The sequence below is a fragment of the Mus pahari genome, chromosome 7 (genome assembly GCF_900095145.1).
Source record: "Mus pahari chromosome 7, PAHARI_EIJ_v1.1, whole genome shotgun sequence".
Taxonomy (NCBI): Eukaryota; Metazoa; Chordata; class Mammalia; order Rodentia; family Muridae; genus Mus; species Mus pahari.
In genome coordinates this window covers 85,323,413-85,349,338 of record NC_034596.1, presented here as the reverse complement: position 1 = coordinate 85,349,338, position 25,926 = coordinate 85,323,413, and the positions used below count along the sequence as shown (strand labels likewise).

General features: G+C 38.6%; 1 protein-coding gene across 43 annotated transcripts in view; it reads right to left on the bottom strand.

Moving 5' to 3' along the window:
- Positions 1-25,926, bottom strand: part of Nrxn3 (neurexin 3) — a 1,590,688-nt gene that overhangs the window by 108,109 nt on the left and 1,456,653 nt on the right. For 31 of the 43 annotated variants that reach the window (XM_029541252.1, XM_029541257.1, XM_029541238.1 and 28 more), the window contains 2 exons: positions 25,731-25,820; positions 20,113-20,420 (listed from right to left, as the gene is read on the bottom strand). In XM_029541252.1, the coding sequence (XP_029397112.1) occupies positions 20,113-20,420; positions 25,731-25,820 (398 nt within the window). The remainder of the gene's footprint in view (positions 1-20,112; positions 20,421-25,730; positions 25,821-25,926) is intronic. The other 12 variants (XM_029541249.1, XM_029541271.1, XM_029541250.1 and 9 more) reach the window with 1 other exon arrangement.

The window sequence follows — 25,926 nt, the reverse complement described above, 5'->3', positions numbered from 1 at the left end:
CAAGATGCTTCTAAATGGAATACATTTATGACATTCTTACAGAGCTTATTTGCAGCTCTTTAAAAATAATTGACTATGTAATTAGAGAGATAGATCATATTGGTATAGAACACATATAGAGATAAATGCTGCTTTTTATAACCTCCAGAAGCATAGGTTGTTGCAAGGCACAGAACAAAACTCACTAAGGTATTTTAGCTCTTAATCTGGCTCTGGCTGTATGCTTTTCCCAAAATGAGATCTCAAATAACATTTCCTACTATTTATTTTTATGTACTTTAATATTACCAAATCTTTCTACTTCTATTATTTATTTAGATTAGTATTATACTCTAAGTCTATAAAATGCATTAATTTCCGATCGTACACCACACACACACACACACACACACACACAGAGAGAGAGAGAGAGAGAGAGAGAGAGAGAGAGAGAGAGAGAGAGAGAGAGAACATCATGTTTGATGTTGACTTTATTTTTTTCCTTTTTTTTTTTTTTTTTTTTGAGACAGGGTCTCAGTGTGTGGCTTTTGTACTGGAATGGAAGCCCGCTTCTGCCTTCCTGAGCACCAGCAGGCCTGGCCTTTTTAATATGCTGATTGATTAAAATATTGATTTTATTTAATGTTGACTTAATTGCCGTTCATTTAGATAATTTATCTAAGAAACACCGCATCTGCTTGGGATGTCTTGGTGGCAGAGAAGATGGAGAAATGGAAGAGGAACCTACTTCAATTTGGACTTGCATAGCAGGATATAAGGGTTTTCTAGAAGTTCTGCTGATAAATTGCAAGCCAGGCCATGAATTGGTTTAAATTGTGGGTAAGCTCCTTAAATTTCCTTCTGAAGTATACCTAGTCAGAAAGTATGAAGCTATGCCAACATGCAGTTTGCACAGGTATTTGTAACAACAAATAAACCCCTTGCCAACATACAGTGACAAGGGAGGGCATTGGCAGAGTTGAGCCTGGCAGAGTAAGATAGAACAGGAGTAAAGGTGGGTACCTCACCAAGAAGATTGTATCACAAGTGAGTCTAATGGAGAATTGCTCTTCAGGCAGACAGGGTTGGAAAAGGAACGACAAAAGCAATAACCAACAGCTATTTTTATTGAGTGCTTATTATGTTCCAGGAACTGCGCCGAGGTATTTGAAACACAAGTACTCACTTATTTTTTTCTTCTCAAAAATACAATGGAAACAATGGTCTAATTTTGTTCATTGTATACAGGAAAGTGCAAGTCTTGTGCATGTTCTATAGGCCCAAGGAGAAAATAGTATGCTCAAAATTACAGCATCCTAGATGCAGAATGATGGGTTCCTGTGAGAAATAGTGGGAGACAAGGATGTAATACAAAAGGAATATGAACTTGTGTACCCTTACATATGAGATTCATCGACAGGTTGTGACCATGAGTAGAATTACTTCGCTGTGAATTTTTCTACAATAAATTTGTACAAATTATTCAGGAAGTATAATCAAAGGAGTATACACTTTAGAAAATTTAGACAGGAATACATGCTTAGGTGGAGTCTTATAGTGTTGATGAAAGGGATTGGAACCTGACTCATAGAAAGAGATTTCCTTTGGTTTAATTTGGCTTTTAGAACAGGAGAGCCCCTGCTATATTTATGGGAGCCTGTAATGGATGAGGGTATCGTGATACCAGTACAACAAACAAACAAAAAAACACCACGGAGAAATGAAAGGGATAGGAGATAATGAGCAAAGATTTGAAACAAAAATGTGGGCAGTTCCATCCAGTGAAGGCTGTTGAGGGCAAGCTTGGGGAAGTTCTTCCCAGTAAGGGCTCATTTGGGCAAGCTCGGGGCAGTTCCTTCCAGTGAAGGCTGATGTGGACAAGCACTGGGTTAGATACATTTGAAGAAATGCATGAAGGGAAAGATTTATTATGAACAAAGTAACAGGTAAAGCTTAGTGGTGAAGAAATGTTCAAGGAGTGCACTGGGTAGCTGGAGGCGAGCTTGATGAAGATCTGAAGTAAAGCAAGGAACCGATCAAAGGACAAGAGGAACTCCTGAGACAGGTGGAAGCCAGCATCATCCTTAGACAGGGAGCAGAGTCAAAAGCCTTGGCTTTCTTCTCAAAGTCTCTCAGATTTCCTTTTCCAAAACTGTCTGAATAACCTTGTTGGAAGTACAACTTTAAGCAAATAAAACATGATGACAGCTGCAATTGAGAGGGAAGTTCGAAAGAACATGCTGCTCAGGAGACAATTTCAAGTTTAAGTTGGTAGGACTCCAGCGCTGTTTATAAATCATGGCTGCAGGTAGTATTTCAGAATGGAGTTTTTGTTTTGTTTCGTTTTGTTTGCAGTAAACATAGAAGTCAAAATCTTACGTTCTTTTGAGGAGCTGGTGCTTTTTCCAAGGAAGTGATAGGAGCAGGAGCCATTAGAGAATTCACTACTGCAAATACTTTCTTATTTTTTTTCTATTTTCTTTTTACTTTAACTTGTTGTTTTTGTTTTTATTTATTCACTTTACATCCTGCTCACTGCCCCTCTCCCAGTCACTCGCTTCCACAAACCTTCCCTCTTAAAGCAACAATGCCACAGTTAAGAGAAGACTTCCCTGACAACTATAGTATGGTGACCTCCACCCAGATGTATAATCCATCTCCAATACTAAGAAGAATCAGCTAAATAAGCTTTGCCCCAAGATGATACAAAAATAAAATCTAAGCGCAAAAGAAAAATGGAGGCTTCTAGCCACTAACAAAGGAAGAAACCACCTGGGTAAAAAATGGAAATAAGCAGAGCCTGGAAGCAGTAACTATGAAAACTACTCAGCCAAGTTTGGATGGGGAGGCCTATTATTATTACTAATACTAACAACCATGATAAGAAATGAATTTAACCCTAAAGCAGGAAGCATAATTAGCAGCGTAGGCAAGAAAATCTCATAATCACCCAAGCTTCAGCTGTGTTTAAGCAGCAAGAGTGGGAAGAACGAGAGAAAAGAATTACAATTAAAAAGAAATTGACATCTATGAATTGAATTGGGTACATTATCTCCAGCTTCTGGTTCAGAGTTCTTATTATAAAATTAAATAGAGAGGCTAATTAGACTGCAGGAAAATTTTCCAGTGAACTTAACAGTTTCTACCAGGAGAGAAGAAAGACCAAAGCTATGCATGAGAAAACAGAGAGAACAGGAAGTCTTCAAAGGACCAATTTCTAGCTACTAGAGTTCTAGATAGCTAGAAATTGAGGAGCAAATAGATATTAGCCAATCTCTACACTAAAATGTGTCTTCATATTTAATACACAACAATACAATGTTACTGGCATGATGCTTATGACAATTATAGACTCTGTTCGCTATGTGTGATCCCTCTTATCAAGGTGAAGAGTTTAATGTGTTATGCAAAATGTCAGTGAGTGTGCCATATGAAGAAATTTGCATCCTCGCACATGTGTGGAACTGCTTTAGGTGACTTGGTACCCTTGATTGTCACAGGGAAAATCTGCATCTTTGGCATGCCATGAAGGCAGTGATTGAGAGGCTGAGGTCAGGGGAGCACACAGTCCATGCCCCCTAATTTAGTTACAGAAACTTTCAACAAACCAGTCCTACAAACCTTTGTCATAACAAAGAAATTGCCATTCTAATTGCCTTTCCCTGTTCCTTTGTCTTAGTTGGTGTTGGTGTTGGTGTTCTACTGCTGTTAAGAGATGCCATGACCATGACAACTCTTATGAAGGAAAGCATTTAATTAGAGTTTGAACTTAGTCCCACTTTGACTAGATGTCCCAAGGCAAAATGATACCCTAGGAGGTCTTTTCCTTCTCTTAAGAGAAGGGGAGGGGATAATATGGGGATTTGTAAGAGTCAGACTTGGAGAAGAGGAGGGAGAGGACTAATAATGTAATATAAATTTAATTAATTAATTAATTTTTAAAAATTGGAGCTTGATTAGAGGTTTGGTCCATTATCAGTATTATAGGAAGCATGTCAGAACATAGGCAGACACAGTGTTGGAGAAGTAGCTTAGAGTTCTACATCCAGGTCTTCATGCCAAGCTCAAGCATTTGAAACCCCAAAGTTCCCATTCAGTGACATACTTCGTCCATTAAGGCTACACCTACTCCCACAGGGCCACCCCTCCTAATCCCTGTCAAGTAGCGCACTCTCTAATGACCAAGCATCCAAATATATGAGCCTCTGGGGGTCATTCCTATTCAAACCACCACACTTTTCATGTATAAATAGCATATTAATCACTTATGGTCAGTCTGCTATATTTCCAGACCCCTGAGCTACTGTATATAGACTGAAGGCAGAAGAGCAAGAGGGAGCCTGATCCATCCAGCAGTGCCCTGGCAGTAGCTGCTACCTTGGGTGGAATACTTTCTGTTTCTCTTTGAAAACACTAGTTCCTATATGGCTTTTCTTGGAAAACTCTTTCCAGATCAGAAAAATAACTAAAGCCCTTTTCTGTTTTCCTAGATACTTGTCCTTTGTTGTCACAGTTGTCATGACTGTGATTAACAAATTGTTTTTGTGATACAGAATTTCTTTGGGTGGTCTTGGCTGTCCTAGGACTAGGTCTGTAGAGCAGCTGAGCCTCAGACTCACAGAGATCTACCTGCCTCTTCCTCCTGAGTGCTGGGATTAAGTGTACACCACTACCTTGAGGCTGCGATTGAGTAATTGTAAAACCGGCAGGTTCATGCCTTTCCCCACGTTATAAGGAACCTCGTGAAGATAGCCAGCATACATTTGGCTGATTTCCTCTATCAACTCCATCTAAATCCTTTGACACATCATGCAGTAGGTACTGTAAAGTCAGAGACCAAATAATCTTCATGATTCAATTTCCTAGCACTCTCTTGAATTCACATTATGCACTATATTAAAATGACTCTAAAGACAATCTTTTTGAGTGCTGCCAATCTTATGGGCACAACTCAAAATATAAATTTACCTGACTCTCAGAAGTCTTTGTAAGAAAATTTTCACATCCACCACCTGGGTCTGTCTTCAGGGAATTTGTGCAACAGATGGGAGACAGGCTGAAGTCTTGTTCAATTTTTGAATCATTCCCTTGGCCTCAATTATCAGACTTTTAACGATATGACATAATTTTACAGGGCCAAACATGACAAAACAGTCTCTGATATTGTCCAACACAATCTCCTTTCATTGTGTATTGCAAAGGAAATGTGTCTTGAATTTTAAATGGATGCTGGTGTGGGGAAATGTTTATAACAATCGAAAGAGGAAAACTCTGCTATATAGATGCCTATTCAGATGAGCAGCTAGACAAAGAAATATAGACCTTAGAAAACAAAGAGATACAGATGGACATAGAAGATAGATAAATAGATAAATAGATATAAATAGATAATAAATAGATAGCCAAACAACCAAACAGACAAATGACAGATAGATGATAAATAGACCTTAAAAAAATACCATACATCTAGCTTAACAACACACAACAAAAACAAGTTATCTAGACATTCACCCTCTATTCCTCAAAGTAAAATATATGAATTTCCCTTTGGCTACAAGAGTCGAGAAGAACATTTTGTAGGTGTTTTCTATATAGCTATATAGTGTTTTTGGTATGGCTTTGGAAGTGAATTTGACTATTTACTCACTTTCTTCTTCAAATATTTTGGTTTACTGTGGAGCCTCCAGCAATCTTTGCTCTTTGGTTAGAAGTGTTTGATAGAAATGATTCCCTATAGAAACAGGCTTGAGGGCATTCCCACCTCCTCCTCTCAGCTTTCCCTATGCCTTCCCATTCATAAACTTTTTCACAAAAGTGTCCACTCCCCTCTGCTTTGACAGCTATAAGCTTCGGCTCACTCTTAGTGTAATGACTTGACAATACCTTCTTTCCACCATCCAAATCCATGTATATTAGCATTAATTTGGGAACAGGTTGGAGAAATTAATCTTTGTTTCTTACGGTATGTTATTCCTCATTAGGGAAGGAAATGTAGAGCCAATTGCTTTTCTTCAGCACTTATCAAGCATCTAATGAAAAGTAAATTTAAAAACATTACATTGAGGAAGCTAAGAGCCAAAAGAACAGACTGGCACCAAACAATGTATGAGAGAGCCCAGAGACTCACAAACTCACTGGTTATATAAAACTCCAAAACCGAACAATCTAATCTTTGGTATTCTACAAAACACTAGCATCTGCCCAGAGGCCGAAGAGTCAGGTTATGCTCATTTCTGCATGCAAAAAGTTTAAAGTGCATACACACATTATTTAACTCATAATATCTGTGAATTTACGGAGTACACATTATGGTAAAAGCAAACAAGCAAGAACCCCTCCCCCCCCAAAAAAAAAAGCCAAACAAACAAAATAAAGCACAATAATGGAGTAGTAAAAGAACTGAGGATCAGGAGAGATGGTTTACAAGAAGATGAAATGAGTTTGGATCCCCAGAACTCACAGAAAAGCCAGACACAGGAGTGGACATGTCTATAAGCCCAGTGTACTCCTACTATGTGATGAGCAGTAGAGACAGGATTACTGCTGTAAACGCAGGAATAAGCTTGCTTGGACTACACAGAGGTGAACAGAGGGACTATGAAACAAGGTCATAGGAAAACCTGAAGGCCTGAAACATGACATTGTTCTCCAGTCTCCACATACATGCCAGAAAACATACAGGCTCTCCTGTGTGCAACAAGCACAGTAAAAACTTAGAGAATGACAGAGAGAGGAAGAGAAAGGGAGAAAGGAGAAAGAGGAAGAGAAGAAGAAGAAATAACTCTTAGCAGAATTGTACATTGATGACATACAAATAAGCAGATATATGATCTACATGTACATATATGCACACAGACAGAAAAAAAATAGGGCTCTCATAACTTCATGCTTTTCTATAGTTATATTTGGTGTGCATGTGTTTGTATATGTGTATGTTTGTGTGTGTGTGTGTGTGTGTATGTGTGTGTGTGTGTGCGTGTATGTGTGTGTTTTATGTATTTAGTAATAGATTAGCTGAACAAAAATCAAGATGTCTACCAGGACCCAATAAAGGGCAAAAGCCTAAAACTACACAAACACATTGGGGAACTGCACTCAGTCCTCAAGATATGGGTTATAGATATAATCCTGAAGTTCACTGATTAGGAGCTAAGGTTTCAGAGAGAAATAAAGTTAAAATCTATTCTAAGAATCTGCCACCAGTCTGTTGTCAACAATTACATCATTAGACGCCTGAAAACATTGGTCATGGAATTCCAAACTCATTATTTCTACCCTGTAAGTCCATACCAGGAAAACTATCAACAAACAATGAGGGTGGGCTAGAACCCGTTCCCATGGGCAACGGCTTGCTGGTTTTACTCACCCGTTCTCAGTAAGTCAGGGGATGATGCCAATCTTCAGAAGGGAGAATAACACAGAAAGAGAAAGGAGGCGGGGGGGGGGGGGGGGGGGAGTCAGCAAACTAAGATGAGGGCCTCAGGGAGCTTGCCCACACGTACAGAGAGAGAGGACAGGCAGCAACTGTGAGGCAGCAGGTACCCAGTGTCCAGGGGATAAGACACCACCAGGTATCAACCAGGAAACAGTGGAAACGTTAGGCTTCTGTGTCTTATCTCTGAAAAGGCTTTTACATGTGTGCTGCTGTGACACCGAAAGGTGGGAGAAAGAGGCTAATGGGATAATGAAGGTGCTCATTAGCAAAGAGCTTCGGAAGAAAAGAAAGATAATCATAACATTAGAACACGAGCCAGGGGCAAGCGCTTATTCCATTTTCTTTACAGCAGCTCCCTCAACTCCTAGAATAGCAACCGATGCCTTCTACCCACTGTGTAAATATTTGTAAAATGAATCAGTTCATGTGTGATCTCCTTACATTGTTCTCAGAGAATGATATTACAAAGTCACGATCATGTAAACTGTGAATCCTCATTTAACCAAACAATGTGATCGAGGTTTACTGGGAAATTGAAGAATGAGGACGTTGATGTGGTTGGGTGGGAGAAGGAAACAAATCTCTTGTCATTTTCCTGCAGAGTCGCAAGTAAGTAGTTAATATGTTGAGAAAGGGAAGAAATGGAAAGGTGGTGCATTATGAAAAGGGAAGCCCTTTAGAATTCCAGCAACCTACAGGAGCAGAGCAGTGCTGCAAGGGGGTTGGGGTGGGGGTGGGTGGGGTGAGAAGGCTGTGGCTCTGCTCTAGCCTGCTGGGTTTTGGGGTTTTGGGGGTTTTTATTTTTTTGTTTTTTGTTTTGTTTGTTTGTTTTGTTTGTTTGTTTGTTTTTTGGCTTTTTGGGTTTTTTTTGTTTTGTTTTGTTTTGTTTTGTTTTGTTTTGTTTGCAGGCTATGTGGTGCTGTGTTAAATGGGGTGTTCAGATAAGAGGTGCTAAGTCTAGAGTTTGTACACAAGAAGTTTTAGATGCAGAGCCATTAGCATCGGGGCAGAAGGCAGAAGTTCATGGATATGTGGCTGCTGAAAAGATTACAACAGATCCTGATGACCATTTCCTCTCCATGACTGGGAGGTCTGCCCTGGTTATTCAGAGTTGAGACAGCGGACAGAGGGTTTATAGATCTCCTGTGTCACCAACTATCACTTTGATTATGCATCACCCACATGAAGAGACTTAGCTTGTGCCAATGACTCTTTAGTTAAAGCAGGTCTTGCTGATGGACTCAGGTAAGACCTGTCACCAACACTCAGAACCAATGAAGAAAAGGCTATCCCTTCAGGGACTGTGGGGGCGCTATTTACTCTGTGGATTTACTATTTTGACAAAAATAAAATTGAAATGTAAAAATAACTTCATCCCAATAGGATTTGCTGAAGTGAAGGAGCCTGAGGCAGCAGGTTTGGAGGCTAGCCTGGACTATACACTTTAGCTGGGCAGTGATAGAACATGCCTTTAACCCCAGCACTCAGGGAGCACAAACAGGCAGCTCTCTTAGATCAAGGTCAGTCTGCTCGGCAGAGTGCGTTCCAGGACAGCCAGGGCTATTCAGAGAAACCTTGTCTCAACAACAACAACAACAAAAATAAAATAAAGACTCAAACCAAGTCAATCAACCAACCATTACTACCGCTACTGGCACCAACAAGGAGGGGTGGGGTGAGGGAGAAGGAGAGAAAACTGGCTGGATTTGGAATCCTCTGAGAAAAAAGAGTTTTTCTTTTATTTGTTGTTTTCCCAAACTCTCACACTAGATGAGGTACTCCATATTTGTGCAACTAATTATTTTACCATTTATTTATTTATTTATTTATTTATTTATTTATTTATTTATTTCACCCGAGTACCTATCCCCGCTAGGCCCTCCATTAGCGATGCCACTCACTGGTTGAATTCAAATTCCAATTAAACTTGAAGCTCCACGTGGTGCCTCAGCTATAAATTCCACGCCCTCTCAAACTCCACATTGGAAGCATAGCATTTTCTAAATCAGATCATGGCACTCTCTACTTAGGGTAATGAATTTGCCATTTATCAGTAGATATGCCTGCTGTGATAGTGTTCCTAATATGGCCCAATTTCCCAACCAGGCCCCACCATGCTGTCCAGTTCGATGCAAAAGCTAGCAATAATTTATGCATCTTCCTTTGTTGAAATCAGTAACAGGCATCACATACTACTTTATACGATATGTACATAAAAATACACCCCCCACACACACACACACAAGTCAGAGTCACAGAAAAAGAGACATGGACAGAGTGAGAGACACACAGAGAGAGACAGAGAGAGAAAAAGACCACAAGTATTTCAAAAGCTTGAAGTCAGCCACCATGTGGAGACGCTTATCAATGAGGAGGTTCAAGGCAAAAAGCATAGTCCGTCCTGTTTTTGCATAAGTGACCATGGGAAACCATTTCACAGGCTACTTCTTATGGATTCTTGCAGACAAGGACTGAGCAAAACAAAAGAACATGTGCAAGAATATATATAGGGGGTAAAAAGGAAAGGCAGCAGAGCACAGAGACACAGATGGTGGCATCTATTGTTTCAGACATGAAAAAACAAACAAACAATAATAATGAAAACATACAAACCCACGCATAAAGAAGAGTAACAACAAGTCCCTCATGGAGGTCAGTTCTGTTTAGTAGAAACTATCTACTTTCTGTGTCCTTGTTCATTTGTCCAGCACGAAGCCACTTGCACATGCCATCCTCTCCCCGTTGCCAATAGATCACACATTTCCTAACAGGATAGATAGGGTAGTAAGGTTCTAATAATGGTAATAATAATAATAATGAGAAATGGCCCTAGAGATATATTTCATGTGTCTTGCTCTCTCCTTGTCTTCCTTCAGCAGCACAGTTTCCCAGCCAGAGGGGCATTAATCATCGGAACAGCGGCTCTAAGATAAGGGCTGGGTGAAATTTCATTGTGTATTACAGAATGAGTTGTGGGCACACAAGTATGTGTCTCTCTCCGTATCTGGTAGGAGGGTATGGAAAGGCAGAGTAGAAAAAAGATCTGTCATTTCATATATTTATACTGTTCAAGATCGTCAGGACCGGCTTCCCATTGTTACTGTGGATTAAAATCATTCACGTCCTTCTGATTCCATTGGAGGTCAACTCTCTAAAGGGGGAATAAATATTGTGACATGGTAAATTCTTTCTTATTTTTTTTTTCATCTGTCTTAGGGGCATGCTGCAGAGTGAGGGACAGGAAGAGAGGGCATCAAGAACCAGCACAGCATTGTCTAATGGGGAAGTTTTTTCTTTCTTAATCCTTTTTTGGATATCTAGTTGTTCACTTATCGAATGAATTGGATGAGTTCGACTTTTCCTCTTGAAGAGCCCTGAACTACATTTGCAAAGATTTTGATAGGATGGGTAAACAGATGCTGTGGCTACTCATGAAGGAGCTGGGAATATCTATAAGCTCCTGCTCCATAAACTGAGCAGCATGGAATAAATCCTTGGGGAGGTTGTGCAGAATCTCTGGCAAGTCTCCCTCGCAAACAAGAATCTGTTCTTCAGGAAGATCACCAGGCGTGTTATATGATCTTAAACTTAATAAGCATTAGTTTCCATAATAAATGCAAATGTACACAAATATCCTCTCTTCTCTTTCTCTTTGTTTTTTTTTCTCCGTCTTGTTAGTCCTTGCTCTTTGTGTGTGTGTGTCTCTATGTGTTTATCTCTCTCTGTTTCTCTATCTTTTTCATACACAAAGGGAGAGAGAGAGGAGGGAGGGTGACAGGAGGGAAAAGGAGGAGAGGGAGGAGAATGGGGAGGGAGAAGCGGGGAGAGAGAGAAAAATGCCTAACCAGACAGGATGATAGAAGGAAGAGGTTTCATTATGTATACAAGTCAATCAAATTCCCATCAAGCAATTCTCTCTGTAACTGCTAGCCACTACAAACAGTGTGTATATAATCCTCCAACCTTTTCATCCTAGGATGATGATGAGAAAAATCAAAGCGAAACTTATTTCTCCATTTAGCGAACAGTAGCAGCTCTCTAGAAACGAAGGCTTTAATTAGGAGGTTTCAAAAGGCAAGTCTTGTCATAACAGCACCCAGTGTTTCTCCTTTTCCCAGTCATTCAGACAGGCACCAGGAAGGTATGAAGAACATCCCATCCTCCCGCTCTCTTGTCACAGGAAGGAGCTACAGGTGTTGAGATCTGGCTACTGATAACTGTGCTTGAAGATGGAAATAGGAAGTAAGGCATGTATTGTCAAAGATAAAGAACCAAAACCAATCTCTAGACTTCCATTTAAATTAGAACCGATTATTCTGTTTTGATTCATGAAGAACCATTTATTAGGTAGTATATCTTTTACACAAAAGTGGCCATTGCTGGAGCATTTGGACCAACTAAGAAAAGGTATGAATTATGAAAAATTATTATATTAATTATATCAAAGTCATTCTGATCATGTTTCTCAACTGAAGTCATCCAATTTGTGAAATGGTTATATAGCTCTCCAAAATAATTAGAGTCAGTGATGATGCACTCAGATATTGTGAAGACTCTATAGGATAAAACTAGCTCTTGCTAATTCTTGAAAAAAGTGGTTCTTGATAGATAAGTCAATAGGAACAGCTTTATCAACCAGAGAGAGTTGATGTCTCTAGGATTCTAGTGTTCCGGGTAGGCTGCTATTGTTTTCGTTTGGTTGTTGTTGTTTGTTTTGTTTTGAGGAAGGGTCTTATTCTATAGCCCTGATAGCCTATAACTTGTTATATGGATGCTATTAGCTTGACTCTTGTCTCTGCCTCCTGAGTACAAGGATTATAGGTATACATCATCAAGCCTAATTTAGATTAATTATTTACTCTACCATCTATGCCCTCTTTTTAAAGGCAGGGTGTCATGTAGCCCAGGCTAGTCTCAAGCTCACTATGTTGCCATGTATATCCTTGAACTTCTGATTTTCATGTTTCTACTTCCCAAGTGCTGGGTTGTAGCTCTAAGCCACCAATGTCTGGTTAGCTCCAGCACATGCTAAGCAAACACTCTATCAGCAGCAGTATGTCATTACTCATAGGACATCTTATTCTTAAGGCAAGAAGTCATGGAAAATAGCTCCAACCATTTCCACAGATGAGCCTCAATAGGCAATGGGCCTCTGGGAAGCAGCAGCTAAGGTGTTTGAACGCCTCAGCCTATAACTGTTAACAGACATGTGTACTCTGTAGAAGGGGATGATGAATTGTTGCCTGTTGTTTCTTTCTAACGACGCTGATTGCTACTCATTATTAGTATAGGCTGGTTACTATTACAGGTAGAAAAGGCTAAATCTAGCTAGAGCACTGTGATAGGAGGTATGGGGCAGAGTGACAGCAAGGGTAGCAAGCACAGGGAACAGGGTAAGGACTCTGACTCTGGTCCTGGCTGAGTAGCCAGTTAGGTGATTGTAAAACTCACTGTGATCCTTAATGGCCACATATGGGAAGCTCAGAGCCAAACCAATACCCTCTTCTAGCTGTTCAGGTACTTTTCAGTAAGATAGCATGTTATCAGTAGTTTGGTTGGGAAATCTATTTTACGAATCCTGTGATCCAATTAGACAGGCATCTCTATCACTCCCATGAGAATATTTAAAATTCCAGCCTCTCTGCTGTCAGGACCTCCTCAGAAGACCCCTTTAGACACTAGACATCTCTCTGGGGGTGTGTGGCTGTCCCAGACCTTGAAAGTCATATATTTAAGGAGGGATTAAAAGAAACCATGCTCTGTTATCTTCCCTCAGCCATGTGTCCTGGCAATATATAAGTCCTTAAGACGAAGGCCTACCGGTAGTATTTTTTTCCCCCTTAAACTCTTTCTGCCTCCCTCTCTCTCTCCCTCTCTTGTCTCTCTTTATCTTCCTCTGTGTTCCTCACTTTCTTTCTCGTCTGAACTTTCCAGAAGGAAGCCATCACTGGAGACTCTTACCAGGAAACAAGTAAACTGGACTCTAATCTCCTTCCCTCCACCGTATTCTCAAAAAGGGAAAGGGGAGGATCTATATGAGGGTGAGCAGAACGCAAGAGAGATTTCCTGGCTGGCAGCTAAAGTCTAATTAGACTGACAAATCTTCAGTGTCTTCCCTCGCTATGAGGCTTGGCAGGAAAGCAAGGAGCCTGGAGCCACACATTATATAAGGCTGTTAATCAATATTAGCTGAGCCCTGGTCCTAAAAATAAACTTTCCCGGGGGAGGGGGAGGGGTGTTGTCTACTGGTAAAAAGAAGGGAGCAGAAACTGTGGATTCCTTAACACGTTTCTATTAAGCCCACGGCAGTAGGGAAGAGAGAGAGAGAATGGATGGGAATAGCTCTCCAGGCAAGTATAACCATTTTTGATACATGCTATGATCACAAGGCACTCCAAGCCTGGTACATTTGACTTACATGCCAAGTTGAGAAACACAGATTATTCAAAGAATGTGGAAATAGTTGGTGACCTATCCTGGACCTCAAAAATGCTACTGATGATAGTGCACTGTAAATCTAAGTGCTATGTGTTTTACTGAACAGTGTAAAATTCCTGATCTTTCATCATTTTGACCTACCGAAATTGCAATTTCATATACTTGAAACTAAAAGTTTCTCCATGTATTCTAACTGATCGACAAGTAAGCTGACCTCTACTCAAATATAGGGGCATTTCTGGTAGACCTCTGTCTTCATTCTTGAGGCCATAAGAGGTACAAGTTATGTTACCCTTTGTGTGTATAGACCAAACAGTGCTTGTATTAATGGAACCCTCAGAAGTGCTATATTCAATTAAGGTACATGAGTCTGGGCTAGTCTTTTAAGTGGAGGTGGCATCCTAATGTGAAATTCTTCTATGAATGTGTATGAATCACTTCCCATGATCGTATTTATTACTCTCAATATAACAAAGGGGAAGTCACACTTATTTCCCTTAGGCAGATAATGAAACTAATAGAGAGACTGGACTTACCTTAAGGCATATAGCTAAGTAGAAGTAAATGAGTCCTTACTCGGAAGTTCTGATGGCAAATCCCACCACCGTCTTCATTTAACATACTGAAATTCCACTCAGAATAGCTGAAGTATAGGGACAAGTCATTTTGTTTCAAGCTGTCGTTACCACTATTAAGTCTGAATGTGTTCCTAACCTGCCATAGGCTAAAACAGCAAAAGAGAGGAGCAGAAAGAATTTCCACACATGCAGTATTGTATAGTCGGGAAAACTTAGAGCTCCTTTCTGATACTGTCAGAGGTAGTTCCCATCCAATCATTGCCATTATGATGCTTGAGATAGATGCAATCTCATAGCCCTTCCTCCCACTGTGAATTAGGATACTTCCAATCCAGCCTGAGCATCATGACTTTTCTGCCAGTTGTCTGCTGTGCACAGTCTGGCCAGTGTCAAGGTGACTTTGCCTAGGCCTAGGACACAAAAAGTAGGTTATGATTAGTTTCTTGCTAATAGCTTATAAACAATTCTAAATGGGGATTTGCACAGGATACAGCGAGCTCCTTTTCGGGTGATAACTACCTAGACTGGAGGCCAAAGATAAGAGAATTCACATTTATTTTTCTTTTTGCAACTATTTTCCTCTTGGCCTGTTCCTCTCTTCTGGGAACACTTTGGCTGGAGAAGCTAAAAGTAATAAGTCTGGTGAAAGAGTCTAGCTGCTCACATTTTTCTTTAGTCCAGAATGAAGGCAAAGAACCTGGAATACAGACTGCAGTGAAACTTCCCATTTTAGGCCCTGTCTCCTCAGTGTCTTTGTACCTACACAGTTGCACTGGAGTTGGGGAAGATTCCGCTTGGCACTAAGGGTCGGGTCAGGGCAGGGGTGCAGTTTGATAGTAGAATTCTTGTCTAATTCAAGGAAAGCTCTAGGCTTGATCTCTACCACCCCTACCAACCCAATGGTTTTCATGTTATTTCTCTGGGTAATCCTAGATTATGCCCACAGATAATTCAATTCACTCCAGCCCTCTGAGTACTCTCTGAGATGTAGAGGGTGAGCTTCAAGCTAAAGTCCTCAAACCTGGGAACCTTACAAGTCATAACTTTAACTTATACCATATCTCACAAGACCTGGACTTTCTTCTTGCCCTGGTGCATCACTCCTTAAGGCCTCAGTTTATGACAAATACACTACCTTCCCAATACATGCCACCACTACTCAGAAGTTACACTGAGAGCCCTCTTGTCTTCTTGAGGCTATTGGCTCCGTGATACAAGTAATCTAGATTTCTAATTTTGTTTGTAACCTTCTAAAATATTTGTAATTTTTTTTTATTTCATGACATGACATATTTTCTAAAGTCTACTGAACTCTAAAGTTGGTTTAATAAAATAAAACAAAAATCTAAGGTAGGTCATGAGATGTCAGAGGATTCTATTCCTGATGCCATACACTTTTTGATTTTCCAGGATTAATTTTAGGGTCAAAATTCTACTTAGATTCTTCTGAAATATCTCACTCCCTGACCCAAAATTTCTAACCTCTGCTCAGAACTATAGCCACTAATATCAATGGAAGCAGTCCTTGCTTGCTCAGTAGATTATGTTTGACTTGCATACCAAATATAATAATAATAATAATAATAATAATAATAATAATAATAATAAATTGCCAAACACTGACAGTCTGACTCTAAATCATATATTTAGTGCAATAGTTTTCTTGTTGACATGATAAAATATCTGACAAAGTAAATTAAGGGATGAAGACTAGCTTTTGGCTCACAGCTCCAGTATATATCATCATGGGGAAGGCATGGCACCTAGAGAATGAGGCACCTGGTCACAGTGTGTCCACATTCAGTAATTATGCAGAAAAAAAAATGCTTGTAGTCAGCTTTCTGTCTCTTTTTTGATTTAGCCCAAGACTCCAGTTAATGGAATGGTCCCACACATACTTAGGGTATGTCTTTATACCACAGTTAACCTAGAAAATCACCCACATATATCCCCAGAGATTTATTTCTGTATTCATACTAGATGTCACCAAGTCTTCCCTGAAATTGGAAAAGGCCAGGAAACTTACAGTACAAATGGGCATAGTATAGACAACACAAGCCTAGGTCAGGCCCAGGCTTTGAGAAGCTCATGATCTCTGCTTTATGCCCAGTGCAATATGGTCTGAGAGCACAGAGAGCATCCACTTTCCTAAAGAAAGCCACTAGACCACAGCTGGTCCTGAGCGAACCGCTGCTCAATTAAATAGTGGAAGCAGAATTGCCTCCACCAAACTTACAGCAATGTCTGACTCTGTAAATTATGATATCTAATGCCAAAGCTGGTTTTTAGCTGTAGAGTTAAGGTAAAAAAAAAAAATTGCTTTTTGCAATAGACATTTAAGTGTCCTGTGATCTATCCAGGATCACTTAGCTAGTGTGAGAACAGCCTAGATGTTAGACCCAGGATATCTGGGTCAAGCCCATCACATATTACAGTTATACCAGTGTAAAACACTGTCTATATACCCTGATAATTCTAGAAATAGAATATTACTGCAATCATTATACTTCTGGTTATTAAGTGGGTAAATTATAGCAAATAAAGCTTGTCTGGTCTGACTTATACAGTGTCTGTTGAATACCTACTAAGTACAAGACTTTTATTGAAGATTATTATCTGCCCACCTAGTTTCTTAATGTGCACTTATACCTGCTTTTTCACCCTTAAATTGAGAGGTGCATCTCGAGGTATTCTTTTTAATATAAGGTCAAGATCCATTACTTGGGCACAATAGCTGTGAGTAATTTAACATAGTCCATTCCATTCACAAGCAATTCTGTACTCCTATCAGTAACAGACTGATATATCACAGAGATCAAAGTACCAATTACTTCCAAAAGACTGGAGTATTGGAGAGCTGTATCAACTCAAAAAACGATTTGCTCACATTCACACGCAGTTAAGAGCAGCACTAAAAGCACTTTATAGTTTTCCTTTGATCTGATGTGAGCACTAGCCAAGGTCCATCAGAGATGAACTCCTCAAAGGAAGTTTTCCCGGCTAATGCTTTAGGAAAGAATCGGGGAGTTTTTTGAATAGTGACATTTTTTTTTATACCTGTGGTCACACATGCTTAATTGTTTTTCTCCTAGAAGTGTCTCATTTTAGGACAACCATTCTTTAATGTTATTATCAAAGTGCAAAAGCAAAGAATGGAACACCGCTTGTAAAATGGGTCTGCACAGGATTTCAGAGAGATGAAAACTGAATGATAGACTGGTGAGCATGAGACTTAATCTTCCCTATTTTCTTTTCTTTTCTTTTTTCTTTCTTTCTTCCTTTCTTTTTTTCTTGAAGTACCTCTCAGAGATCAAAGCTACATGAGTCCTCTTTATCCAAGAAAATTGACTGGGTCATACATTGCATGTATTTGAAGCTACCTACTATCTAAGACTTGTCCTAAATCATTGGGTAGGTTTGATGCAATCTGTAGATGGTACTTAGGCCAGAATAGGCTTGACTATGAAGTTTTTATATTTGCATAAAGCATGGGGCAAAGTTCTTGTGGCTAATTAGCAAGAACAAAAGTACCTAAAATCTTCCTCAACATGCACAACATGTCTCCTCAAGTTTCTCTTTACACACTCCTGGGGTCTCTGTATATTTCAGCCCTGGTCTAACCAATTCTGCCAAGCTCCTGGCTTTCCTCCAAGAGTATGTATTTATGTACCCATGAAAACAAGGAGTGTCAACAGATTTATAGCCCTTCTTGATAGCCTGGCAGAAAGAAAACAGAGAAGCATGTAACGATATAATCCAATTTTCACCAGCCTCTGAAAGAAAAGCAGCTCACAAGAGGAAAACCACTGGAGAGGGCCCTCGCTGGTGCTTACTTGCTCTAAGAGGCAACTCAGGCTTAGAGATAAATCAGTGGTAAGGTTTATGCACCTTGAAATCCATCCCTGTCCAGAAGCCCCTGGATCTCTTGGATTGTAGAAAGAGTTTAGGAACTCAAACAATCTGCCCCCACTGCACCTCCATTTACGTATTTGCTGTGAGTGGGAACAACCAAAGTCTGAAAATTACCACAAATTGAGGCAATTCCCCGAATCCCTGTGTAGCATTAAATCCACTTGTGGTCAGTGAAAATTTGGTCCTAAAGCAGACAGCAGAATCAACCATTCCTATGGAGAAAAAAAAACATTTGCTCTTCTGTTTCCCACAGAGTTAGCAGAATATACTCTGACAGAAGTGAACCAGGTCTGCCAAGACCTGTGCAAACAGATCTATCCTTTTATGAACAGTAAACAGATCTATGCTTGAGCTATAGAAAGTCATAATAGAAATAGATATTGCCTTTTATCTTCTTCCCAGTGAGTGGAGTGAGGTGTCAGGAGTTATTGCTGTAATATCAGCTGAGAAGTGCTATTTTTCTCTTTCAAGCATGTGCATAGGTATGCATGGTAGGGCACCTATGATTATAGGACTGCTCTGCTAGCTAAGTTCTTAGCAGCCTTTGGAAAAACATATAAAACTGGCCTATAATATCGTCAATACACACGGCTTCAAATTGTTCTTAGGAATCATGAAAGAAACTGTCTGGATTTTTTCTCAAGCTCAAAAAAGTAAAAGTAAAATTAAAGGAAGACAACATGTTTTCGTACAATGAAGTCATGTAATTTAGAAAGATTAAAAAAAATAAAACAAAACCCAAAAACACATGGGTGAGTTTTAATTAATGATTCACTCTAAGTTTATACTGTCCACTGGAATGGATGGAAAGGGGATGTCAGGACCTCTACTGAGTCCCTGGATCACGTGTGAAAACTGAGAAGCAGAAGGGACAAGGACTGCTATGTTGACTTTTACAAACAGCTAACTAGTGTAGGGATAATTTCCCAAACAGGCATTGGCATTCCTTCTTTGATTCCAAACCACTTAAGGCTAATAACTCGATTAACCTCCTGTCCCCTACTAACTAGATTTATGAACTGCCAAGAGAGGCAGCTAAGTATTAAGCTTTTCCTTATATATAATTACTTTCAAGTGAAAAAAATGCCTTAACACAAAAAAACAAGAACATTTTGCCTAGCTAAAATGAAACTTTTACATTTTCTAATAAAATCAGTATATTAGTCAAATAAAGTATATATATATATATATATATATATATATATATATATATATATGCCAAAATGACAAGTCATTAATTAGGACTTAATGTCAAACACAAAGACTATTATTCACAAGGAGTGGTTGAGCTTCTAGCTTCAATTGTCCTTGATTTAATGATATCCATTGACCTTAATAATGTGCAGTTCATGTTCTACTAAAGCTATCTGGAAAATGTGAATAGAATTGAACCAGGATAGTCTTGATTATGTTCATTTCTCCCTTCCACCTTTCTGTTAATTGAAAAGAAAATGTAATGTAAGGAGAGGAGAGGGATGTCTTGTAATAAAAGTAGGGTCCATTGCTCATTTTGAATAATAGCTTTCCCATTTCAGTGACAAATGGAAAGGATAACAAGAGTTATCTCATGAGCTCATGAGTGCCACAGATTTCCCTAATTTGTTCAGTCATTGCTTGCTCTTTCTTTAGTCTTAGTTCTCATTACCATGAGCATCTTCATCCTTCCTTCAAAGGCAGTAATTCAAAGTAATTAGCTACCTAGAATACTGATTACAGCATTAGTGTTGAATAGTCAAGAAAGAAGAACAAAATCACAGGAGAAAGGTTTACCTGAATGCTGGCTGTAGAGCGGTTCTTGCGGGTGGTGGTTGTAGCCATGGTGGTAGTGGTTTCCATGACAGTGGTAGACATTTCAGGTGGCATGGATGTTGTCTGTGTTGTTCCCGAGACTGATGGGACTTCTCCCACTAGCCGGACACTTCCATTGATTTTAATATTAGGGTTGTTCTCAGCTGCCATATTCAGTACTTTCAAACCATCATAATAGAGCCCAGAGAGTTGACCTTGGAAGAGACGTCCTTTGTCCTTTCCTCCAATGGCTATTTGCGCCTGGGTGTTGAAGATGGTTAGCTGCCGGCCTAGTGGATTAGGTGGAGGAAATACTATTATTTCTATACATTTCTGTTCCTTCCCTTACCTATTTTGTATGGAGCAAGCACCTAAACAGGCTTCCTTGAACAATAGAGGTAGATCAAATGTATAAGAAAAATTCACTACTGGAATTGGTGAGTAACATTTCATGGTAATTACCTCTTCCACTGTCTAGCTACAGATCTTAAGTTACCAGGATAACTAAGTCTTTTTCTTATTCAAAGGAAGAAGACATGTTTGTTTAAATATGAGCAGTGTTCCAGTCTTCTGACACATATAATCAAGGATAACAGAAACATGTAGTTCTGATCATGACAAGAATGGACCACAGTTGCCTAGTGTTCTGATTTAAGCTACAAATTAATGCAATGGCATCAGAAAAGAATGATATGCAGCAAACAAAACTCAATGAGGTGACTGAGAACATTGAGTTTAAAAATTAGGTTCAGTAATTAAATTAAATTTACTGAAATTAAATGCAATTAAGAGGCTCAGATTCACTGCATACTTATAAAAATGGACACTCTGATCACCAGAAATAGTTTTCCCATAAACTATCATAGCAAGTAATATTCTATCAGCATTTGCTATTTAACACGATAATAAGAGATGGATAATTTGGAGGCAGGAATGATAAGTTAATAGATTATTCCCTAAGATGGGAGATAATTAGGCATTGATAAAGTTCCTAGAATAGGAATGGGGATGGGGATGAGGTAATCCTAAAATGGTTTTAAGAGGATAAGTGGGGGAGATAATCAGAATATATTTTAAGGGAAAGATGGGTACTGACAAACAAAACAACATTTAAAACCCATTGAATAATGTAGGGACATGGTAATAGGTTGTAAAATACCAATAGTTAATCTTATTTCAAGTTTTTGTGTGGAAAAAAAAAAAGAAGGTCATCAGAAAAAAAAATCATGGCAGAACAATTTAGAATGTAGCATTCAACTAACTAGTTTTATTCTCCATGATTTCAACGGATGCTTTTAAAGCCAAACTAGGTCTTTGCCATGAGTGGAAAACAGCATTTAAAACCTCATTGTAATTTATCATGACAGCAACATGCTATGACTTTCCGTCATGTTTTCTCTTTAGATTAATTCCATCTGCTTTCCCATATGGAGTTGGAAGAAAGAAAAGACACCTACTTGTGGAACTAGACACATCTGTCTTGGATCAACAGAGCCACTAATTCTTCATCTAATCACCTGGATTATTTTAGGTGTAAATAATTATAAACTACTTTTTGCTACTCATGACATGCTTTCTCTCTAAAAGCTCCACTGAACAGAGGTATGCTGTGGGGTTTGGCTTCTCAACTTCTATCACTAGTACAATCAGCTCTAATTTGCACAATGTACTGCTAACCTTGGATTTCTAGAATTTAGTGTAGGTATACCCTCTCTGTCTAAACTACTCTGGAAGGTGTGAAGAAGAGAAAAGAGAAAGAGCATATGGTCAGGGTGTACTCTTTAGACAAGTGTCAACTTTACTATCTGGGCAACTCTTAAGGGTTATTATTTGAGCGAGTTATAAATAATATTGCTCTTCTATTAGTCTGGGGAACTTTCTTAGGGTGGAAATGATCCACACTTCATAAGATTCTTAGAACCACACAAAGGTTCATATTTTAGTGATAACAGGATTCTCTAGTTCCTAGGGATATACTCAATTCATTGATATTTTTCCAATAAATCTCCTCAGTGTCCTATGAGTCGGCACCATTTGACAGTTGCATAATTTTGCTTTTGTTCTCACATGAGTTGCAACATGTTCAATGTACAATGGTGCAGGGTAATGGACTAGAGGTCATATTTCTTTCTTTGGGAGCGATACACTTACTACAATAGAAATAAGATAATAGATGTACAGAATAATATTTTGCCTAGCTTCATGTCACCTTTAGGAGGAACTTAACATACTGATTTAGAATAAGCTGTTTAGTGGAAGATTTCTTAGGTATAATGTTAGCATCTTAAACTAAAAAGCCCCTATGCAAGGTATCTTTTCAGCATGTACAGCTGTTGCCCATTTATAATACTACCTCTCTTTTAATCTTTCATCTTCTCCTCCTTCCTCCCTCTCTCTTTTCTATGTAAGCCAGCATTGGTGATTAGTTAATGGCTGAGTAACCTTGATTATATGTAGAAGATTTTATGTTCTAATATCCTTGGACTGTTTCATAATGCCAATCTCTTATAATGGTCCTCATCTTACTTTCCCAGAAAGATTCATTCTGCCAATACTTAAAAATGAGAAGCAGTCGGAGAAAATTGAAATTCAAACTGCAATAGACTAGCTGGAAATGATGGATTGCCTTCATTCTCCTTGTTATAGTCCACTCCATAAAGTGACCATTGCTTATTCAAGAATGACTGAAGAATGAGGAAAGGCATGCCATGGTTGAGGCTGTTAGATTGAAATGTTGCTTTATTTTTTGTTATCATTGCTTTACAAGGGAGACTCCACCAATCAATTCTTAGGGCCAACACACTGCTGGGTGAGACAGAGAAGGACTATCCAAGTGTTAATTCATGCCACAGGAAGGGTTTTGGTTAGCTTGTTTGCTTGATAGTCTCATGGTTAGGTCTTTTTTCCTTTGGTTTTACAACCTTCTCCTAGTCCTCTGTACTTTGCCTACACAGTTCAGGCCAGAGCTAGAAATCACTTGGGGAAGAGAGCACTCTGTTTCCTCCCATGTCTTCCTGTCAGGGTCTCGTTTTCCTTTAGATGCACAGGAGATCATGAACAACAACAACAACAACAAAAACAACAACAACAACCACAACAAACAGTTCCAGTATCCTCTCTATATGAAGAATGTATAGAACTAACTGGAAAAAGTTTCTGTTTTTATTATTTGCCCAATATGTATCAAAATCAATGTTAGATATCATTCTTATTGTTATAATTCACAATGATTAATATCTTCATAAGAAAAAATATGTGTATGTTCGAATAAATGTGTATTATAAATACACATATGCATATAATTTTGGAGTATGAAAATCTTTCTATTGAAATTAATATGAAATTTGATGATAACAGAAAGACGGGGTTTGCATCATGTAACTCTTTCATTTTAGATTCACATCCTTTTGGAAGTCATTATCTGTTGCCTCATTTTAACATCAAGTTCACATAGGCTTAAATTAAATCTGTGCACGTCTCTAGTCAGTGTTGCACAAAGACTAATTAATTAAATCTCAGAATACCCTGGGGGAAAATGCAGCATTATTTCTCCTCTCCTCATATGGGAAATCTGAGACACAAAGAGGTTAAGTGGGTTGTCTAAGGTCAGAAAGTCCGTCAATAGTAGACAGAGCCAGCAAACCCACTCAGTAATGCTGTGACCCAGCTCTCCTCCCCAGTGGCAGAAAGAACTCCAAAGAGACACCCCCATGTATTTCTGAAGGCACTGGTCTAACCTTCCTTTTATCTATTTACTTTTTATACTCATCTTCATAAACAAGGTCTTCCAGTGCAAATTTCCATTCTATTTGCAAATGAAGTTAGCTAGATAGAGGAAGAGGTAAAGAAAATAGATGCTACTCACCCAAGTTACATAAAGAGTAATTTCAGGGAAAACAGTAGAGACAGTAATCTCAGTTTCCAAATGTTTTTTCCAATAATAATAATAATAATAATATATATATATATATATATATATATATATATATATATATATGCCAAGATACACCCATCCATTCCACCTAACCCACCCTTTTCCTCCCAGCACTCAACATGTGTGTATGAGGGCTTCCTTTTTCCATGAAAGCCAGCTGATAATGCAGCTATCAGAAAGAAAACTAAAAGCTTACTAACCACTTTATAATGGTTTGTACAAATGAAAATGCCTGGCATGCTATTAAACTTAGACTTCAAAAGGCAATGGAATAAAATAAAATATTATTAACATAAAATTGAAAGAAACACAAAAGTTCTCTCAGGCACATGAGACTCAGACATGCAGCTTGTTCTCTGTTTCAAAGGTGAGGCAATCATTGTCTTTAACGTTAAAGGGACTTTATGAGCTGTTGATTACTAATCAAAATTATTTGCTTTTTAGAGTTATTCTTAATTTATTTTTAATTAGACCACATATGTTGAAAATAGGGCATGGAGTTAAGACTCAGTAAGGATTTTCCATGTCTAAACATCTGAAGCATACACAGGTGTCCTTTATTTCTTTCTTTGTAGATTATGTAGTATCTCCAACTACTCCTCATACATAACTCAATCGAATCTCTGCAACATGTAAGGGGTTCTTTGAGGCCTTGAGACAAATGTTCGATTATACTGCCTCAAGGAAGAACAGAATCCCTAACTTTCTTAAAGATAAGAGAATTTCCCTAATGGTAAAGCAAGTGTGTTTCTAGTAAGCAAAAGAAACCACACAGAAAATTCTGCCAGGGTTTATAATTGCTGCCTTCTTGAAGTCAGAGTGGTTGTTCCTGTCAGCAAATCCCAACATGTTGTTTGGATTTTTCACAAGACTTTTCCCTTATCAACTCATTGTCTTAACAACTTACACTTCGTTGCATTAAACGTCCTCTGAATGCACCAGGGTATCACACCAGCAAAGTGTGAAAAAGGTTTGTTTAGCTTTAGTTTCCTGAAGCAACTGGAAAGTAATTAAGTTTGCCTAGAAACTTAGCCTCTGACAGTTTGAATTTAGAGGAAAAAAAAAATCTGTTCTTTCTCATTCCTTTCATTGTTTAAAAACAAATGTTAATACACACTGCTTCCTTTATAACATTTGTTTTAAGCACTGTAAGTTACAAGAGTTGATCTCAGACTTTTTGAGTTGATTTGATGTGGTTTGTTTTGGTTTGGTTGGTGGGTTGGTGGATTAACCATGCTATAGATAGCAAAGCCAAAACAGACTCAAGATATAAGTTTAACAAGTTCTTTTGAAAATTCTTTAGAAAGCTTTGGTGAGAGGTGATTTAAAACAAATTAACAAATAATGTCATGCAGTGGTTAAATTGCCATAATCCATTTCTTTCTTTCTTTTTCTTTTTAGATAGAGTTTCCTGGAAATTCCTTGTTTGTAGCTGCCATGTTGACAGCAGGCTAGATGTTAGTCCCTTTAACTGTGTTTTAATGGCGATGTATTATTGCATGATTTATCAACATATGGCAGGTGGAAGCTGACACAAATTATAATGAAAATTAAAACAGTCATTTATGCAGCAGGCGATTATCATTTAAGGAACATTTATTTGCAGGCTTTAAAAATGAGGGTTTAGAATCAAATGATTTTAGAATGAAAGTTTAACGACCGTTACCTTTTTCCTGCAGCCACTCCTCTACGGGCCGGTTATATTTGAAGGGGATTTTCTGTTTTACCATTTGGAGGCGTTCATTATCAGTGTTGCCTTTAAAGTTTAAAAAACAGCTTAAAGAACAATCTGAAAAGTCAATAGGTCATTAAAAAAAAAAAAAAAATCCTAGGTGTTCAGTTTGTTTTATGAAGAGTTTTAG